Source organism: Alosa pseudoharengus, unplaced genomic scaffold, assembly GCF_046254945.1.
Source record: "Alosa pseudoharengus isolate Yale_2024_CS ecotype anadromous, Long Island Sound unplaced genomic scaffold, YU_APseudo_1.1 YU_APseudo_1.1_scf_12, whole genome shotgun sequence".
NCBI lineage: Eukaryota > Metazoa > Chordata > Actinopteri > Clupeiformes > Clupeidae > Alosa > Alosa pseudoharengus.
In genome coordinates, this window is record NW_027468587.1 from 27,982,123 (window position 1) to 28,000,494 (window position 18,372).

An 18,372-nucleotide genomic window follows, 5' to 3' on the forward strand; every position below is an offset into this window, starting at 1 on the left:
ACTGACAGGAAAGTAGCCTATACATGATGAATTAGCTAAGCTAGGTTACCTTATAGTAGGCCTACTGTATGCAATAACGTTACTTGCAAGCCCATGTCTACTTTCTTAAACAAACAACTCAAATGGAGTGTCAACTTTAAGTTTAGGCTACTCTGCATCTTGTCATTTGCATGAAATGTAGGCTAATGTTAGCCTCCGTTCTCATGGATCATAAGTCTCTTATTAAAATGATATGCTGAGGAATATGATAAAACATTTTGTAAACGTTACTATCCTATGTTATTTAGCCTACATGATTTCAGTTTTTCCTCTTGAGCATGAAGATAACATTTGTGGCATAACTTCGTAGCTTCATAATGCATGCTTCGTATCCAAAGGTCTAGCCTAATACCTAGGCCTGCCTACTTTATTGGCGTTTTAAACATTTTTAGCTTTGAACTGACACATCACAAAAAAATGAGATGTCTCCTGTACCGCACAGGGGAAATTCAGTCTGTTGTTCTCTGCCAAAAGTTAATCATTTTCGAGCACCTTGCGACTTTCTTTCAATGTCTTGCTATACGGCTCTGGGTTGGCTTGTCCTCTGAGTTCGTCCTTAATGACGGTTGTTAGGGACCTGAAACCGGTCTATTGGTCAGTTCCATTACAGAACCCGCTGCCTGATTGGTCAGTTCCATTACAGAACCTGCTGCCTGATTGGTCAGTTATATTACGGAACCCGCTTTGGGTAAAAGTATCAGCTGAGCACCAGTCCACTCGAGCTTTATCTTGTGAATGTATTAGCAATTATGACAGCAATCAGTCATAATGCACACGTACACACATTCATTTGGACAGGCTGTTTCTGAAACAGGCTCGCACACACACACACTCACACAAACACGTACACACACACACCATACACACACACACCACACACACACACACCATACACACACACACACCATACACACACACACACCATACACACACACCACACACACACACACCATACACACACACACACCATACACACACACACACACACACACACACACACACACACACACACGGGTACCTTGACTGGGCTCAGGGTTGGGGTAATGCCCCTGTGTGGCTTTTTCTAGACATGCTGGAACACTCAGGAGAGAGGGATGGAGGGAGAGAGAGATAGAGAGAGGGAGAGAAGGATGGACAGAGGGAGAGATGAGAGGGATAAAGAGAGGGAGGGAGAGATGAGAGGAATGAAGAGAGGGATGGAGATATATAAGGTGAATGACAGAGTTTCATACTTTTGCTATGTTAATGTTAATGCTAATGTTTTCAAACATTGCTTCACACACACACACACACTTCAACGTCGCCTCAGTAGAGACTAACAATTTGTCAATTTGTCAATTTGTTATCCAGTGTTGTTAAAATATAAAATAATGAAAGAGTTCAATTATAACACAGCTCAGAGAGAAGGTTTTGAGTTTGTGATTTGCTATTTAATTTATCTTAGATAAAGTGAAACGGGGCTTGAGATTTGGACAAACAGAAGATGTGTTTGTCAACCAGTAACAGTGGAGCGTCTTCGTGCAAAAATAAGCTGGATCTTCAAATCTGTGGAGCACATGCCGAATACCCAAAACTCTATGGAAGTTTGGTAACTGGCGCCCTCTATTGGAGATATCTGGACTAGACATTTGGCCTAAAATTGAAGGGGAATAGAAATTACACATTTTTACACAGACAGTGCATAGAAAGCAAGCTGGCTCACACATTTTTAGAATGATGTTTTTGTGTAATTTAGACTAATGTAGTGTTTTATGCAGTTGTTCATCCACGCATGTATGTGTGTGTGTATACGTGTGTGTGTGTGTGTGTATGTGAGAGAGAGAGAGAGAGAGAGACTAAGCAGAGCAGTGCTGTACATTGCATGTAGATAGTGTTCCAGAGATCACCAATGTTTATTTGGTTCACTGATCAGAGATTGAGTTTGTGTAGATGCAGAGCGAGACACAGTAAGGATGTATTTAAGGGAATATGTAAATGTCTACATAACACTTTTACAGTAATGGAAATAGGTAGATCCCATTGTAACTCAATAAAGGCCGGTTTGGCCCATGTTACATAACCAGGGTGTCGGTACAAAATAATTTTATTTTATTTATATTTTTCTCCAAAATACATAAAGATGTCCCTAAACACACTTCAAACAAGTTTTTAAGAATTATTTGAAATATATTAGTGTGATGTGCTTCTGTCATAAAGTCAGGAAATAAAACAAATGCTTAAGTCATTTTCACCCATGTCTTGCATACTTAGGTTAAAACGACTAAGTGTTGAAGTAAAATGAGAGAGAGAGAGAGAGAGAGAGAGAGAGAGAGAGAGAGAGGACGTGGTGATTGGTTGGCATTTCCAGCCAATCAGAGTGTGCTTTCTGTGATTGGTCAGAGTGGACCTGTCAGTCGAAGTTGTGGTTTTCTGAAGAGTCACTCACGCAAATTCAAATTAGGAATTTCCTCATCTCGCGAGATTGGACAAGCTTCCCACTGATGTTATTACCTCACACAACAACCTCTAGTCCTTATTTATTTAATCACTTTTAAATGTAGACCTACTTTAAAATTAGGCTAAAATAGTGCAGAACTCCTTGTTCCTGATTTTTCATATTCATATGATGTATGTGCTAAATAAAGAAAGAACGATATATCTTTATTAACTTTGCAATATTGTTTTTTTTCCCGGTTGCTCTCAGGACTTGTTCTAAGACTATACAAAGCGGTATACTGTGATCTTTGTCGACTAGTTGTTGTGCGGATGTCACGAGGGGGCGCCACAATCCATGGACAGAGCGTACTGTAGCCTAGGCGACATGCGGAGAGCCCAAGTGGGCGTCCATGTATCAGTGGCCTTTGGAATAATTTCTGGTCCCCGTAATATTTTGGGAGAAGTTCCTGATGATTTAATGGATTGAATTGGGTATTTTTGATCTAGGCAATGATACATTGAAACATGGCCGTCAGAGACCAATGAAGGCGATTATCCTACTGTCCAATGAAAGGAATACAATTTCCATTATAACCCCTGAATTTGAATATCCGTATTCAATTTTTTTTGCTGGAATGCCTTACACTAATCACATCAGTCGGTGATGCTGTGCGACCACTAGCCTACTTCATAGAACAAATTAGCTCATGCTATTAAAAGCTGAATAATTTAAGCCAATTTAAGTCTTGTGTTGACCATATTAAAATATTTTTTATCCTACATTATTTGACAAGGGCAATCTAAAATGTAGTATCTGGCAATAGCACCAATGACAAAAGTAAATCTACTTTCTACTTTTACATGGAGATGGTGTGATTGGCGTGGCGAGTGTTTTATCCGGCCATCGGGACCCTTCCAAAGCAGCCGGACTGCAATGTGTGTCCGTGTTGCTGCTGCAGCATCGCCGGGGTCTCGGTCGGCCGGTCTGAGCTCCTGAAGAGGAGGACAGCGACAGCGCGATGCGCCAGGCGGGCTAGCGGGTGCTTTAAGGCTGCCCGCGGTTTTCCTGGGTTGACCTTTTCCCTTGGAAACCACTTCCTCCGATCCCAATCGGCCATTTTAATTTAACTCATTCAGGAACTTATGTAAACACAACAAAGACGGCGGTGCAAACACTGAAGGTAGAACAAAACATCGCGCACGCTACATCACACTACAGTAGTTATGTTTCTGGTGTAGTGCAAAATCGCTTACATGAATCTTTTATTGTCTCGTAAAAACCTGCAGTAATAACATTGGAATACGTTAGCAGAATAGTTTAGCAATTTTAGGAGCAGACTGCGGTGGTACCCCGCTGCCCGCCCGCGACAACACGTCCTGCGGCAAACTGGAACGCTGCCAATTATCGCGAAAGTGTGTTTCCCCTTGGCTCTTGTGATTCCTGCCCGTTTAACAGATGGATGTCAGACGCCGAGATGGCGATCCGGTCCGCGTATATTTTTGAGTGAGCTCCTGACCCGCGGTGATGATGGCTTGGCAGGTGGACAGATGTCCTGGCTGTGATCTGATGCGCGCGGTGGTCGCTGCATCAAGATGGCCACCTGAGTGCCTCTGTCTATCTGCTCGGCTGTCATGAGGCGGCGGGGCCAACTGGTCCTCCTCGCCTCGTGCTCTCCAACTTCTCCCGTTCAACTTTTGCTCCAGAGTTTTGTGCACGTAGCTGAGTTACGTCACTGGCCATTTCGACCAACTCCGGGCAGTGTAGGAGGGAGTGCGATGGGAGCTATAGGCGATGTCCCAACTGGCAGTAGGCAACAGGCGTAAGCGTAATGCGCTCTATTGTGTAGCCCAGGATACATCTAAGCAGAATGCGTACCTGGCTATTTGTAATGCTTTGACATTTTGGTCAAAAAGTATGGTGGAAAAAGGAATACGCGCACTGACGGCTGCATTGCCGATGGTTTTCTTTTCAGAGAAACATGAGGAAGAAGCAGAACATGAAGCACCGGCGAGCGGAGGAGACGACAGTCGTGCAGGAGTTCGTGGTGGAAAAGATCGTCCAGCAGCGCGTGATGAACGGAAAAGTGGAGTACTTCCTCAAGTGGAAAGGCTTCACCGAGTGAGTCGCGCCACAAATAGACCCGTTAAGTCTGTCTCAGACGTGTGTGAGTAACGGGCATACATTTAGCACAGCAGTGCCCACTCTGCTGCGTGTGAAGGACATTTGGCTGCTGCTGGTATTAGAAGTTCCCCAAGTCGTGGCTCGGCGGTAGCTTCACACTCCTTAAACACGTGCCATATTCAACTTGTCCCAATGTGGCATGGCGCTCTGGAGGGATGCTTTGTCTGAAGAACACCAGAGTGCAGAAATGTACTGTGTGTGTGTGTGTGTGTGAGAGAGAGAGAGCCTCTGCATAGTGAATAATACAATGTGATTGGGTTTTGGTGTGTGTGTGTGTGTGTGTGTGTGTCAGTGCGGAGAACACGTGGGAGCCGGAGGATAACCTGGACTGCCCCGAGCTGATCGAGGAGTTCCTGAGGGGCCGATCTCTGTCCAGGAGCACCGCTGGGGAAGGGGAGGGGCAGGGGGGGCTCCTCACAGACTTCCACATCCAGCCCAAAGAGGAGGAGGAGGAGATGGACACACACAGGGTAGGGGCTGCTCTCAACACACACACACACACACACACACACACACACACACACACACAGGGTAGGAGCTGCTATCAACACACACACACACACACACACACAGACACACACACACACACACATATCTATCGATCTAAAAAAAACAAACTTGAATTTCCCCTTGGGGATCAATAAAGTATCAATCAATCTATCTATCTATCTATCTATCTATCTATCTATTTACACACACAGAGTAGGGGCTGCTCTCAACACACACATATCTGTCTTTCCATTCCACACACACACACCTGGAAAGATACCTGCCCACACACACTAGAATCTAATCACACATACACACACATCCTGTGCAGTCTTGCTGAGCCCGGTGTGTGTCTGTGTGTGTGTGTGTGTCCTCCGGTTCCCTGTGATCCCTCAGCGTCCGCTGTGCCTTGGCGAGGCTCCGGAACCGCTCCAGGAGACAACTGCTGTTCCTGGGACCTTCATGGGCCACATAGAACCGGAGTGCATCATCGGGTCCACCGACCACCACGGGGAACTCACGTTCCTCATCAAATGGTAAAGATGCACGCACGCACGCACACGTGTGTGTGTTTAATGTGTGTATTTATCTAATGTGCATATGTGTGTGTATTTATTGTGTGTATTTTTCTAACATGCGTGTGTGTGTGTGTATGTGTTTGTGTGTTTGCGTGTTTGCAGGAAGGACAGTGAGGAGGTGGCGTTGATGTCCGCAAGGGAGGCCAGTGAGCGGAACCCCCAGATGGTCATCGCCTTCTACGAGGAGCGGTTTAGGTTCTCCGCAGACGAGGAGCCGCAGGCTGAGAGAGAGAGACAGATGGTCTAGTCAGTCGTTAAGCTGCCTGCATACTGCTTTAACAAACACCAACAAACACCAACACACAAATACACACAAACACAAACAACAACTTTAGGTGGGTACATTTGCATAACTGTGACTCCATTTAGCCAGTCCGTCCACATTAAGATGGCGTATTCCTACACTGAAAATAAAAATGATCTCTGAGGTGATATATTTGAAAACGTGGGGTTCTAGTTGCAGTGTGTACAGGGGGAACAGAGAGCATTATATTATGATGGTGCACGGTTGCCATGACACTGATAGAATGTTGGGTTCCACACACCACCAACCACAAAGAGTTCTATTGAGTTTCAGTGATCTAGTGTGGATGCAAAACCTTACAAAACGATACAAAAAGGATATTGTGAACAGATTGTTTTCACCTCAAATATGCGTATTTTTATTTACCCAACTTATTGTGGACGCAGCCTTGGAATGTTGGTGTTTGTTGGGCATTGTCTGGGCAGTGTGCAATCCCCTTAAGACTGAGAGAGAGATGGAGGGAGGAAGGAAGAGATTGAGGGAGGGAGAGATGGAGGGAGGGGAGAGAGAGAAAGTGGGAGAGAGATGGAGGGAGGAGGAGATGGAAAGAGAGAGGGAAGGAGAGAGAGGGATGGAAAGATAGAGGGGGAGAGGGAAGGAGAGAAAAGAGATGGAGGGAGAGAGAGGAAAGGATGTGTAGTTGTGCAGCTGTAATACTGTAGCATTTCCCTGTTGGTGTTCTTAAGTAGCAGACTGTGTCTCCGTGGAGACGCGTCCAGAGCCGTTCGTCTTGCTGTCCTCAAGTCCTGCGTTATGTAATCAGACCTGACGAAGAACTCAGACCTGTGTGAGTGAGTGTCAGTGTGTGTGTGTGTGTGTGTGTGTGTAACGTCAAACAACCAGTATTTAAGCTTTAAGACTCCCTTTAGCTCTGTAGTTTTGTATGTGTGTGTGTGCGTAGTTCTGTGTGTGTGTGTGTGTGTGTGTGTGTGTTTTACCTCATGGTGCTATCAGACATATGTGTGTTCTAATCAGAGTTTTGTTTTGGGGTGGGGGGTGGGGGGGTGTAGTAGCCTTTCATTGTGAATCCAAAGATATTCTTCCATGTGTGTATGGAACCTCTGAAAGAGTGTTTCCCCTGTCTGTGAAACAGACATCTGTGTGTGTGTGTGTGTGTGTGCGTTAGAAGGTGCCTCTGGCTGTGGAAAAGGCCCGTTGGCATTAAATGCTGTGTGTGTGTGTGTGTGGGTGTGTGGGTATGTGTGTGTTTGTTGTGCTGTGGATAGGTTTCACTTCCCATGTGTCTATTAGTTTTGAAACCATGACTGTGTTCCTGAAAGTTTCTAGTATTTTGTGGTGTGTGTGTGTGTGTGTGTGTGCGCGCATTGGTGCCCAGACCTTTCAACTGTCTCTAACTGCTGTTTCAAAGGCAGACCTGCTGTTACCCCAAACACTGGTACTGCTCCACCATGGACATTAAGATGTCCAGGGGTGTGTGTGTGTGAGTGTCATATGAAGTATTCTCCCCTCTCTGGCTCTAAGCTCAGAAAAGACCCCTGAATAAAAATTCATTCCTGAATAAAACTCTTTTGCATTCTCTACTTCACATTTCTTCAGTGTTCTACAGACAGGGTTCCATGTTCCATCCCTATGACAACAGTCTGACTCCCCTGTGTGTTCTATAGGCGGGGTTCCATGTTCCATCCCTATGACAACAGTCTGACTCCCCTGTGGGTTCTATAGACAGGGTTCCATGTTCCATCCCTATGACTACAATCTTCTGTCTACTGTGGGTTCCACAGACACAGTTCTAATGGTCCACACTTTCAAACTGTTCCAAGGGGGTTTTCCGGTTGAAAACGTTCAAAACCAACGCAGATACTTTGAAAGTAAAATAAATCAGACTGTAGCATAATGCTCTAATGGCGACTTTAAAACATACTTTTTTACTTTTATTTTTTGTTTGTTTCCAAGTGACCATTAGCTCAGTGTGGTTTTCTGTGCTGAGTAGCGCACATGTTTGTTTCTGCAGTTGAAAGGGTCTATTGCCACAGCTGTTCTCAGCTCTGGCGTTCACTGATCCAAACCAACCATATACACAGTAAAGCATATCCATTCCTGGTATTAATATCAAGTAATTGATCATTATAACACTCAATATAAGTATAATATATAAGTACTTGATCATATAACACAATCAATGATGTTACTTGTTTATTACACTTTACTCACACTATACTGGCTTTGCACACATTCACTCCTCAGCACTCTCAAACATTTCCCAACTCTGAACTCACACTATACTGACTTTGCACTCATTCACTCCTCAGCACTCATGACCACCCCCCGCCCCCACACACACACACCTACAAGACTTTTAGCATTTTTACATCCCTCTCCCTATGCTACAGACCTTTTATTTATTTTCTTATTTCATCACACGTCAAAACACACACACACACACATACACATATCTGACTTTCTCCAACTTTTGCACATCTCCATAGAACTTTTTATTTATTATTTTGATTTCTCCTCCATCTACCCATGTCCTTGATTGCCTAGCCTTTCTGCCCCCCCATCCCCAACACACACACAAAAAACACACACACTTACATCATCACTGTCATCACCTCACATACATACAGCACACTGTTTGCTACAGTAGGCCTCCTCTAAATACTTGCTGCACACTGCCCCCCCCTCCCTACATACACAGCACATTGTCTTCAGGATCTTCTCCAACACACATCCTCTACATACTTACAGCACACTGCCCCCACCTACCCACACACACACACAACACAGTCACTGCTCCACTCCCCTCCCGCCCACACACACATCTTCACTGTCATCACTCACATACATCATACATACAGTACTCTGCTTGCAATGGTAAGTTTCTTCACCATACTTGCAGTACACTGCCCCCCCCCCCCCTCCCCTACATACACAACACATTATTTCATTAGGAACCTTCTCCAACACACATCCCCAACATACTTACAGCACACTGCCCCCCCCCCCCCCAATACACAGCACATTGTTTCATTAGGAAGCTTCTCCAACACACATATTGCACACTGCCCTCTCCCCACATACACAGCACACTATCCCATCTCCCCTGTCATCCCCCCAACACACACACCAAGACCCCTGGTAGTTGGGTTAGCCCCTTGAGCCGTTGATCTGCCCAAGGTTTCTTCCTTGGTAAGGGAGTTTTTCCTTGCCCCTGTTGCTCTTGGGTGCTCCTTGTTGGTGCCCCCCCCCCTATCCCAATCCTCCCCCACCTTTCTTATGCAGCCCTTGCCACTTAATCTACTAAACCCCTCTTTTACCTCACTTTTTACCCCCCCCCCCCCCCCCATTAATGCACAAATAGGCTGACACCAGACATAATTTCTTCGACACAATCTCTTCGTAGCTAAGTTGCTGACTCACACACACACACACACACATGCCCCTGACATGACCTTGTAAACCCCTCCAGTCAGGTGCAGGCCTTCTGGGTTAGACAGACAGACACATACACACCTGTCAGGTGCAGGTCCTCTGGTTAGAACAAAAAAATAAAGTTCCCAAACCGGTTAATAACGTTCCATGTCAGCTGCGGGACACAAATAAGTAGGCTGATCATTAGGACTTGTAAGCGGCATAACTGTAATTCTGACATGCCTACATTTTGTTTAGTATTATACATGAATTAAGGAAAATGTCTACCAAGTTGTTTATTGGCAAACAACTGAACACATATCCATTATACTTCTTACATAGCTCATTGGTGCAAATGACAAATAGGGCAGGCTGCATAGCTGTCATAGAAAACTTCAATTGACCAAACCTGGTCAGGGCTCAATCAGTGCATTTGTTTCTCTTATGTCATCAAACAATACAAAACCACAAAGCATTACAGAAGCATCCATCCAAAAGCCTATGCAACTCACATAGCTAAATCTGCAAATAACTGAAATATGGCTACATAGCTGCCATTGTGAACATCAATTGACCAAACCTGGTCAGGGCCCAATGCATTTTTGTCTCTCTTATGTCATCAGACAATACAAAACCACAATGGTGTGTACATAGCTGCCATTGTGAATATTAAACGTATAAACAAATGCCCAAAACCCTGTCAGGGCCCAGAGGGAAATGACAAAAGATTCTGCCTGTACAGCTGGTGGCAAGCTTCTCCATTACATTTCTCCCGATGAGTGAACAACCGAAAGTCAACCTCACCAAGTCACATTGCACAGAAATCTTGTCAAAGAACGAAAAAAATAACCGTATTAACCGGTTACCATTATTTTAGATAAACAATTCTGTTCCGGAACATAAAATGTAAAGTTTGTGGTTTTGTTTCTGTTCCTAGCAAAACATCAAAAGTTTCTGGTTTTCGTTTTTCGTTCTGTGAACCGGTTCAAAGCCTTGCCGCTAGCACTACTCAACAGTGCTTGAGGTATAGTCAGTGTTCTAAAAAAACAGTGTTTCTGCAGTGTGTGTGTCTCAGTGTGTCTATATAGTGTGTGCTAGTGTGTGTCTGTGGTGTGTGTGAGTGTGTGAGCTGAGGTGTGTTGAGTCACGGGACTGTCCGCTCTGTCATAAAGTCGTAAACTCCAGTGGAAATGAGCACTTCCCCAATCAGAGACAGCATTCAGCGTTCAGAACAACACACCCTCGCTCAGCTCACACACTTGCTGCTCCTATCCCACACTGTCCACACACACACACACACACACACACACAACAGCCTTCTCACACACTCGTTTGTCAGACTCAGGTGCTCTATGGGGGAGAAGGAGTTCATCAGCGTTTGGGTTCGGGACCCTCGCATCTGCAAAGAGGACTTCTGGCACGCTTACATGGACTATGAGATCTGTATACACGTAAGTTTAAGATGCACGCACACACACACACACACACTTTATGTGAGCAACAGCCTGTCGTAGAGAAGCTTAAGTGTGTGTTTCATTCCTTTAGACCAACAGCTTGGCGTTTAACAGGAAGAGCTCGTGTGTGAGGAGGAGATTTAGCGAGTTTGTTTGGCTCAGACAGAAACTCCAGGAGAACACACTACTGCTGTAAGTCACTCTAGAATATCACTCAATAACACATTACTGTTGTAAGTCACTCTAAAATATCACTCTATAACACTACTGCTGTAAGTCACTCTAGAATATCACTTTATAACACTACTGCTGTAAGTCACTCCAAAATATCACTCTATAACACTACTGCTGTAAGCCACTCTAGAACATCACTCCATAACACATTACTGCTGTAAGTCACTCTAGTACATCACTATAACACACAAGTGCTGTAAGTCACTCTAGATAGATAGATAGATAGATAGATAGATAGATACTTTATTGATCCCCAAGAGGAAATTCAAGGAGAACTCTAGAACATCACTATAACACACTAGTGCTGTAAGTCACTCTAGAACATCACTCCATAACACATTACTGCCGTAAGTCACTCTAGAACATCACTATAACACACTAGTGCTGTAAGTCACTCTAGAACATCACTATAACACACTAGTGCTGTAAGTCACTCTAGAACATCACTCCATAACACATTACTGCTGTAAGTCACTCTAGAACATCACTATAACACACTAGTGCTGTAAGTCACTATAATGTACCACTCTTGGATAAAAGTGTCTCCTGAATGAATGAATATACTGTAAATATAATATGTGTGTGTGTGTGTGTTTGTCCAGTGTAAATCTTCCTCAGTTACCTCCAAAGAATCCCTTTTTCAGTTTGAATAACGGACAGCAGATCAACACACGCATGAAGGGCCTGCAGCAGTTCCTACAGACGTGAGTCTCCACACAAACACACACACACACACACCACAACACAAGTCAACACATGCATGAAGGGCCTGCAGCAGCAACACAACACAGAACACAGAACAGCACAACACAGACAGGACAGCACAGCATACAAAACCCAGTTCTAACCAGCACAGGACTGGTCTGGTCATGTCTCACTTTGACCACTAGGTGGCAGCCCTACACTGGGAGCTGGAGCAGCTCTACTGTTCCAAGCTCTCGGGCTATTGTACACCTGGTCAGAAGTCTATGGCGAGTTGTTTATATGTTATTTTAATTCGAGCGCATTGTCAACAGCCATATTGGCGGGTGCACGCACCATCCTTCTATCATTCATGAACGCACACCAGCGCACATCCATGCAACTTGCACGATTACAACGGGAAACATAATTTGAATAAAGATATTACGAAATACTGTACATCTCATGATGAGTAGTTATTCACCATCATTTGCAAATTGGTAATGACGGTTAAAAGTGAGATATAAGCAACTCCTCTGCAGGATAAATGTTTTTTTTATTCAGTCATTTCAGCAATATTAGGGTAAGTGTTGCTTTTTCCAGCCTATGTTTTTGATAGTAACCCATTGTCAGTCAATAGTGAAAGTAACTGCATATAACTGTCTTGACTGACACCATGTAACTGTCTTGACTGACACCAAGTTAGTTTCACTTTGCCAATGAGTTCAAATACAGTTTTTTTTAACTGCTTACACACTAAATCTTTGCTTGTCACAAAATTTTCTAAACATGTCCTCCAAACATCATAACCCGACACCAAATCTGCAAAACCATACACTAATTCTCAGTGTTTTCAATTGACTAAAACACATTTTGCAAAACACCACACACAATTTTCTACCTACTGTAACACACAAAAATCTAACAGGAAGTAACTTGATTTCATTCTTCAAACACAACCCATCAAAATGCCACACTAAATCACCAGTGCTTCACTCTTTCTCTTCACATGTGCAAACACTCTTTACTTTACTGAACACTATCCAATCATTGCCTTAGTATAGGTCTATGAATAGATATACTCTCTATATAGGTATAGACCCTTTCAATCTGCTCCTAGAGGATTTCTGGTTGAAATATTCAGAACCAATGCAGATACTTTGAAAATTACAGTAATCGGACTTTAGCTTACAGTAATGTTCTACAAAAAGTTGACTTTATGTAAAATTTGTCTTTTTACTCTATTTTTGTTTGTCCCCATGTTACAGTATACCATTAGCTCAATACATTTTTCTGTGCCTCCAGAAATGCCTTAGGAACGCTTACTGTAGAATTGTTTGTTTCTGCAGTTGAAAGGGTCTATAGGCCTATGAATACATACCCCCCCCCCACACACACACACACACTTGTCTGTGTTTGTACATGTACATCTGGTGGTCACTGTATTCTTCTTTGCTTTTTTTCTTGTTTGCTGTAAAATACTGTATTCACAACAGCAAATTATTTGGGAAAAATCACTATTTTTGGTTTCAATATTGCTTGCATATTTACTGTGTATTTCAACTTCTCTTTGTTGATACCGTAACTTTCACTCTTGTATGGAAATACAAATAGAAAGCCTAAGACAGAAGAGCTTAAGGTTTTGAGCAACAGTGTGTACATGATGTATCCAAAATGTCATATTATGACAAAAGTGTTTGTAATGTGAGGCGAATGTTTGCTTTAAACATGTGTTTTTGACATTTTGAATGTTGTGTGTCATTTTGCTGGAGATTTGGGGCATTTTGCATTTTGTGTGAGCAGTTGTGGGTTTTGTGTGTGGAGTTTTGAAAAATAGACACAGAGTTTTGAAAACGTGTGTAAACAATTGTAAAAAACTGTAATAGAGGAGTGCAAATGCATGAAGGCTATGCTAGGTTTTAGTAAAGTATGGTTTAGTGGAATGACTATTCCATACGGTCTCGCAAGCAGCCTCCTTCAAATGCACCGTTGAATGTCAAAATACCGATGCATTTATTTGACATCGCGCTTTGCGTCGTTAAAGGGAATGGCAGATGTCACTCTCATTGGTTTAAATGATGTTATACACCCCAAACACACCCATATGACTGATTAAAAAAACCTAGGTGTACCTTGTTGCGCCATGCGCTCGACATTTGATAACGAAAACCATAAGCTTTTGACGAGTGACGATGCGCTTTTGACTGTCATGATAGGGCCCACGGTCTCGCAAGCAGCCTCCTTCAAATGCACCGTTGAATGTCAAAATACTGATGCATTTATTTGACATTGCGCTTTGCACCGTTAAAGGGAATGGCAGATGTCATTCTCATTGGTTTAAATGATGTTACGCCCCAAACACACCCAGACTGATTAAAAAACCTAGGAACACCTTGTTGCGCCATGCGCTCCACGTTTGATAATGAAAACACTCCCAATGTGAACTGGACCTCCTACTAAATTTGAATAAGCTTTTGACGAGTGACGAGGCCTATGATCTCAACAGTGGTGTGTGTGTGTGTTTGTGTGGGCTGTATTTTGGGCTCCAGCGCATGGCGTAAAGCTCGTTATTCCCCCACGCAAAGCTTAATTCGGTATTTTGCACGTTTATTTTTTAAACACTGCGACCAGGGGTGTGGCAATTAACAACCTAGGGAGGGGCCTGGCGCGTTGTCTAAAAATCGCTATCATACAACACCTAAACCTGGTCAGAAGTCAATGGCGAGTTGTTCATATGCTATTTTAAGAGCGCATGTCAACAGTCATATTGGCAGGTGCACGCACCATCCTTCTATCATTCATGAACGCACACCAGCGCATGTCCATGATGCAAAGCATCACAAATTGCACGATTACAATGGGAAACATAATTAGAATAAAGATATTACGAAATACTGTACATCTCATGATGAGTAGTTATTCACCATCATTTGCAAATTGGTAATGACGGTTAAAAGTGATTAGGGGAGAGGCGAGAGACACGTATGGAGCACAGCTGAAGACGCACTGTCACGAGATATAAGCAACTCCTCTGCAGGATAAATGTTGTTTTATTCAGTCATTTGAGCAATATTAGGGTAAGTGTTGCTTTTTCCAGCCTATGTTTTCGGTGGTAACCCATTGTCAGTCAATAGTGAAAGTAACTGCATATAACTGTCTTGTCGTTGACTGACTCCTTGGTGAAGTTAGTTTCACTTTGCCAATGAGTTCAAATAATAGACGAGTGCAAATGCGTAAAGGCTATGCTAGGTTTTAGTAAAGCATGGTTTAAGAATGACTATTCCATACGGTCTCGCAAGCAGCCCCCTTCAAATGCGCCGTTGAATGCCAAAATACCGATGCATTTATTTGACATATCGTGCGTTGCGCCATTAAAGGGAATGACAAGATGTCATTCTCATTGGTTTAAAATGATGTTACCCCAAACACACCCATATGACTGATTAAAAAACCTAGGAACACCTTGTTGCGCCATGCGCTCCACGTTTGATAACGAAACCCCTCCCAATTTGAACTGGACATCCTACTAAATTTGAATAGACTTTTGAGGAGTGACAATGCACTTTAGAATGTCATGATAGGGCCCTGTGTGTGTGTGTGTGTGTGTGTGTGTGTGTGTGTGTGTGTGTGTGTGCGCGCAGTGCACGCTCATACACAACATGGCGGCAGGACTGTAGCAAACACTACCACACCACTCTAACACATCTGCACCCATCGAGACTGCCAGGGAAAACGCAGGGTGCTGTTTGGAGCCAAATGCAAGCCACATGCAAGTCACAGGAAAGCAAAATGCAAGCCACACGCAAGCCACATGCAAAATGACGAGCAAAGTACCGCTTAATTGCCGCAATAATAGCTAAAGTATTCATCTGGAGACGACAATGCCATGTTTACTCATAACCACAAGTGCAGAAAGGATGAAAAATAGCAGAAACAGATACTGTGTTTGATCAGACCTGTCTAAACGTGTAAACCTTCCATCAATGTTTGGATCTGTAAATTCTTCCGATGTTGAGATCCAAATAAAAGCCTTAAAATGTGTGCCTTTGGATGCATTTGGACTTACAGTTTTTTCTGATTGCTTAAGCACATTTTTTGTAACTATGGCTTTTTTTGCAAAACTCTACACACAAATGGCAAAACCTCTCACCCAATCAGCAAAACATTGTAGTTATCTTGCAAAAGCTAACACACCTTGCTTAACTCTTCACACCTTCGTAAAAATGGTGTTTTCGTATCTAACAGTAAACACAAGCCATCACAATAGTAAGCACACAATGTGCCAACAACACACTGATGGTATGAATAAAAAACACATCTGGCTTTTGCTTTCTCTGTGCACAAGGTAGACTATGTCAGTTTGAGGTCATACTTTTGTCATAGTTCTGTAAACATACAGGGATCCAAACTTCAAGTATTAGTGTTTATTTACACACATCAAAACAAACACAAGTGTGTTTTTCCAAGTAAAAACACAAAATAGCTTTTCACTGAGACAAAACAAATCAGTCTACATCGGGTCGTCTCTCTCAAAATTCTGTCTACATCATATGCAATGTCCTAGTCCAAGGCACTGGGAAAAATATATTCTGGAATGACGTATCCAGGCCTGACATGACAATATCCCCACATGTAGACTGTTTTTTTGTCTGTAAAAGGGCTATTTCTTTCTCTTCTCACTCTTCCTGCGCACTCCATTGTACCCATTGTACATTACCTGTGGCTTATTTATAGTGCTTAGGCTGATTGCAAAGTGAACTAATTATCTAAAACAGTTTTCACATGTGTGCCATGTGAGTTGGCAAAATAGTGTAAATAATAGCCATTGTGCCTACAGTTGTGCAAAGTGTGTGTTACAAAATTGCAAACTGAGTGCAAAGCAGTGTTTGTGCTTTTAGTTTTGCGAACTCAGTGAGTGGTTTTGCCATTTGTGTGTAGAGTTTTGCAAAAAAAGCCATAGTTACAAAAAATGTGTTTAAGCATTCAGAAAAAACTGTAAAACCTGTGTGTGTGTGTGTGTGTGTGTGTGTGTGTGTGTGTGTGTGTGTGTGTGTGTGTATATATATGTGTGTGTGTGTTTGTGTATGTGTGTGACAGGGTGGTGCTGAATCCCCTGCTGCTGTCGGACAGCTGTCTGCACCTCTTCCTCCAATCACAGCTCAGCGTGCCGCACATGGAGGCGTGTGCGGAGGGAAGGGGCGGAGTCACCGTGACACAGGCTATCCACAGCTCCGCCCTCTCCAGGCTGCGCTTTGGGCCCGAGCAAGAGGAGGACCTGAGAGGAGACCACCAAGAGCAAGAAGAGGACCTGAGAGAAGACCACCAAGAGCAAGAAGAGGACCTGAAAGAAGACCACCTGGTGATTGGACGATCTGAGAGAGAACCAGCAGGAGTGCGTGCATCAGATGTGGACTAACCAAGGGGCCTGTGGAGCCAACACACACTCTCCCTCTCTCTCTTTCTCTCTCCCTTCCTCTCTTTGTCTCTCTCCCTTACTCTCTCTCGCTCTATCTCTCCCGAAGTTGCTGCAAGTTCGTGGGCACCCCCCCCCCCCCCCCCCCACCCACACACACACACACACACACACACAATGTCCTTACATGAGACCTGGCTTACATAGCAATCATGTCACACAGAATATTAATTTACTGCCCTTTCGTTACCTCAGCAGCTGACACTAGCCAACACACACACAAACACCTTTTAACCGACTAACGCAGAGCCAATAACTCTGCTTATGCACTATGATGTGTGCTTATGGGGGGCTTTTTCCGTAACTAATCTCACTCCATATTTCCAACAGTTATGACAACTGTGCCACACACACACCTGATAATGATCCTGAAAGCCTTGTTCACCTCTTACATGTAATGTGATGTCTGTAAAACCCAATGGATTCTGCTTTAGAGTGATGCCCGTTCTTTATTATTGTTATCCCCCAGCTTCATATTTTTATTATCACATAATAGAGCTACTATCAACTGGGAATACACTGTGACATACTGTATTCACACACACACACACACACACACACACACACACACACACACACACACACACACACACACACACACACACACACACACACACACACACTTTAACTTTACTGTGAGACATCAGAGACAAGGAACAAGAGAGAAACACACACACACACTCGCACACACACACCACGTGCACTACAAGAGGTTTAGTTCTGCAGATTTACTCTCTCTCTCTCTCTTTCACACACACACACACACACACCACCTGCACTACGAGAGGTTTATTAGTGCAGATTTACTCCCTCACACACACACACACACACCACTACGACGAGAGGTTTATTAGTGCAGATTTACTCCCTCACACACACACACACTAAATCTGTACTAACGAGCAGTGTAGTCTTTATGTCAGATTAGACTCACCAACAGCCCTCTCTACACATAGAAACACACACACATGCAAATGCTATTGTTTATCTTGCACTTAATGTGTTACACACCCCTGGCCAGACACAAAAGAAGCCTCCGTCAAACTGGATGTGGTATCATATGTGAACAGCAGGGGCACTGCTGGGGCAGTGTACCTGCTGACTGTGTGTGCATATGTGTGTGTGCAGACATATGTGCATTTCTGTGGTGT

General features: G+C 43.6%; 2 protein-coding genes across 2 annotated transcripts; both read left to right on the forward strand.

Annotated features, from left to right (window-relative positions):
- The first annotated feature begins 3,594 nt into the window (after positions 1-3,594).
- Positions 3,595-7,520, forward strand: cbx3b (chromobox homolog 3b). Its single transcript, XM_076280647.1, has 5 exons — positions 3,595-3,635; positions 4,428-4,573; positions 4,929-5,106; positions 5,522-5,661; positions 5,806-7,520. Exons 2-5 carry the CDS (start codon positions 4,434-4,436, stop codon positions 5,948-5,950), a joined length of 603 nt encoding a protein of 200 aa, XP_076136762.1. The 5' UTR covers positions 3,595-3,635; positions 4,428-4,433; the 3' UTR covers positions 5,951-7,520.
- Positions 7,521-10,435: 2,915 nt separating this feature from the next.
- snx10b (sorting nexin 10b) lies at positions 10,436-17,296 on the forward strand. Its single transcript, XM_076280646.1, has 4 exons — positions 10,436-10,830; positions 10,925-11,025; positions 11,670-11,771; positions 16,846-17,296. The coding sequence occupies exons 1-4, from the start codon at positions 10,570-10,572 to the stop codon at positions 17,162-17,164; spliced, it is 783 nt and encodes a 260-aa protein (XP_076136761.1). The 5' UTR covers positions 10,436-10,569; the 3' UTR covers positions 17,165-17,296.
- The last annotated feature ends 1,076 nt before the right edge of the window (positions 17,297-18,372 follow it).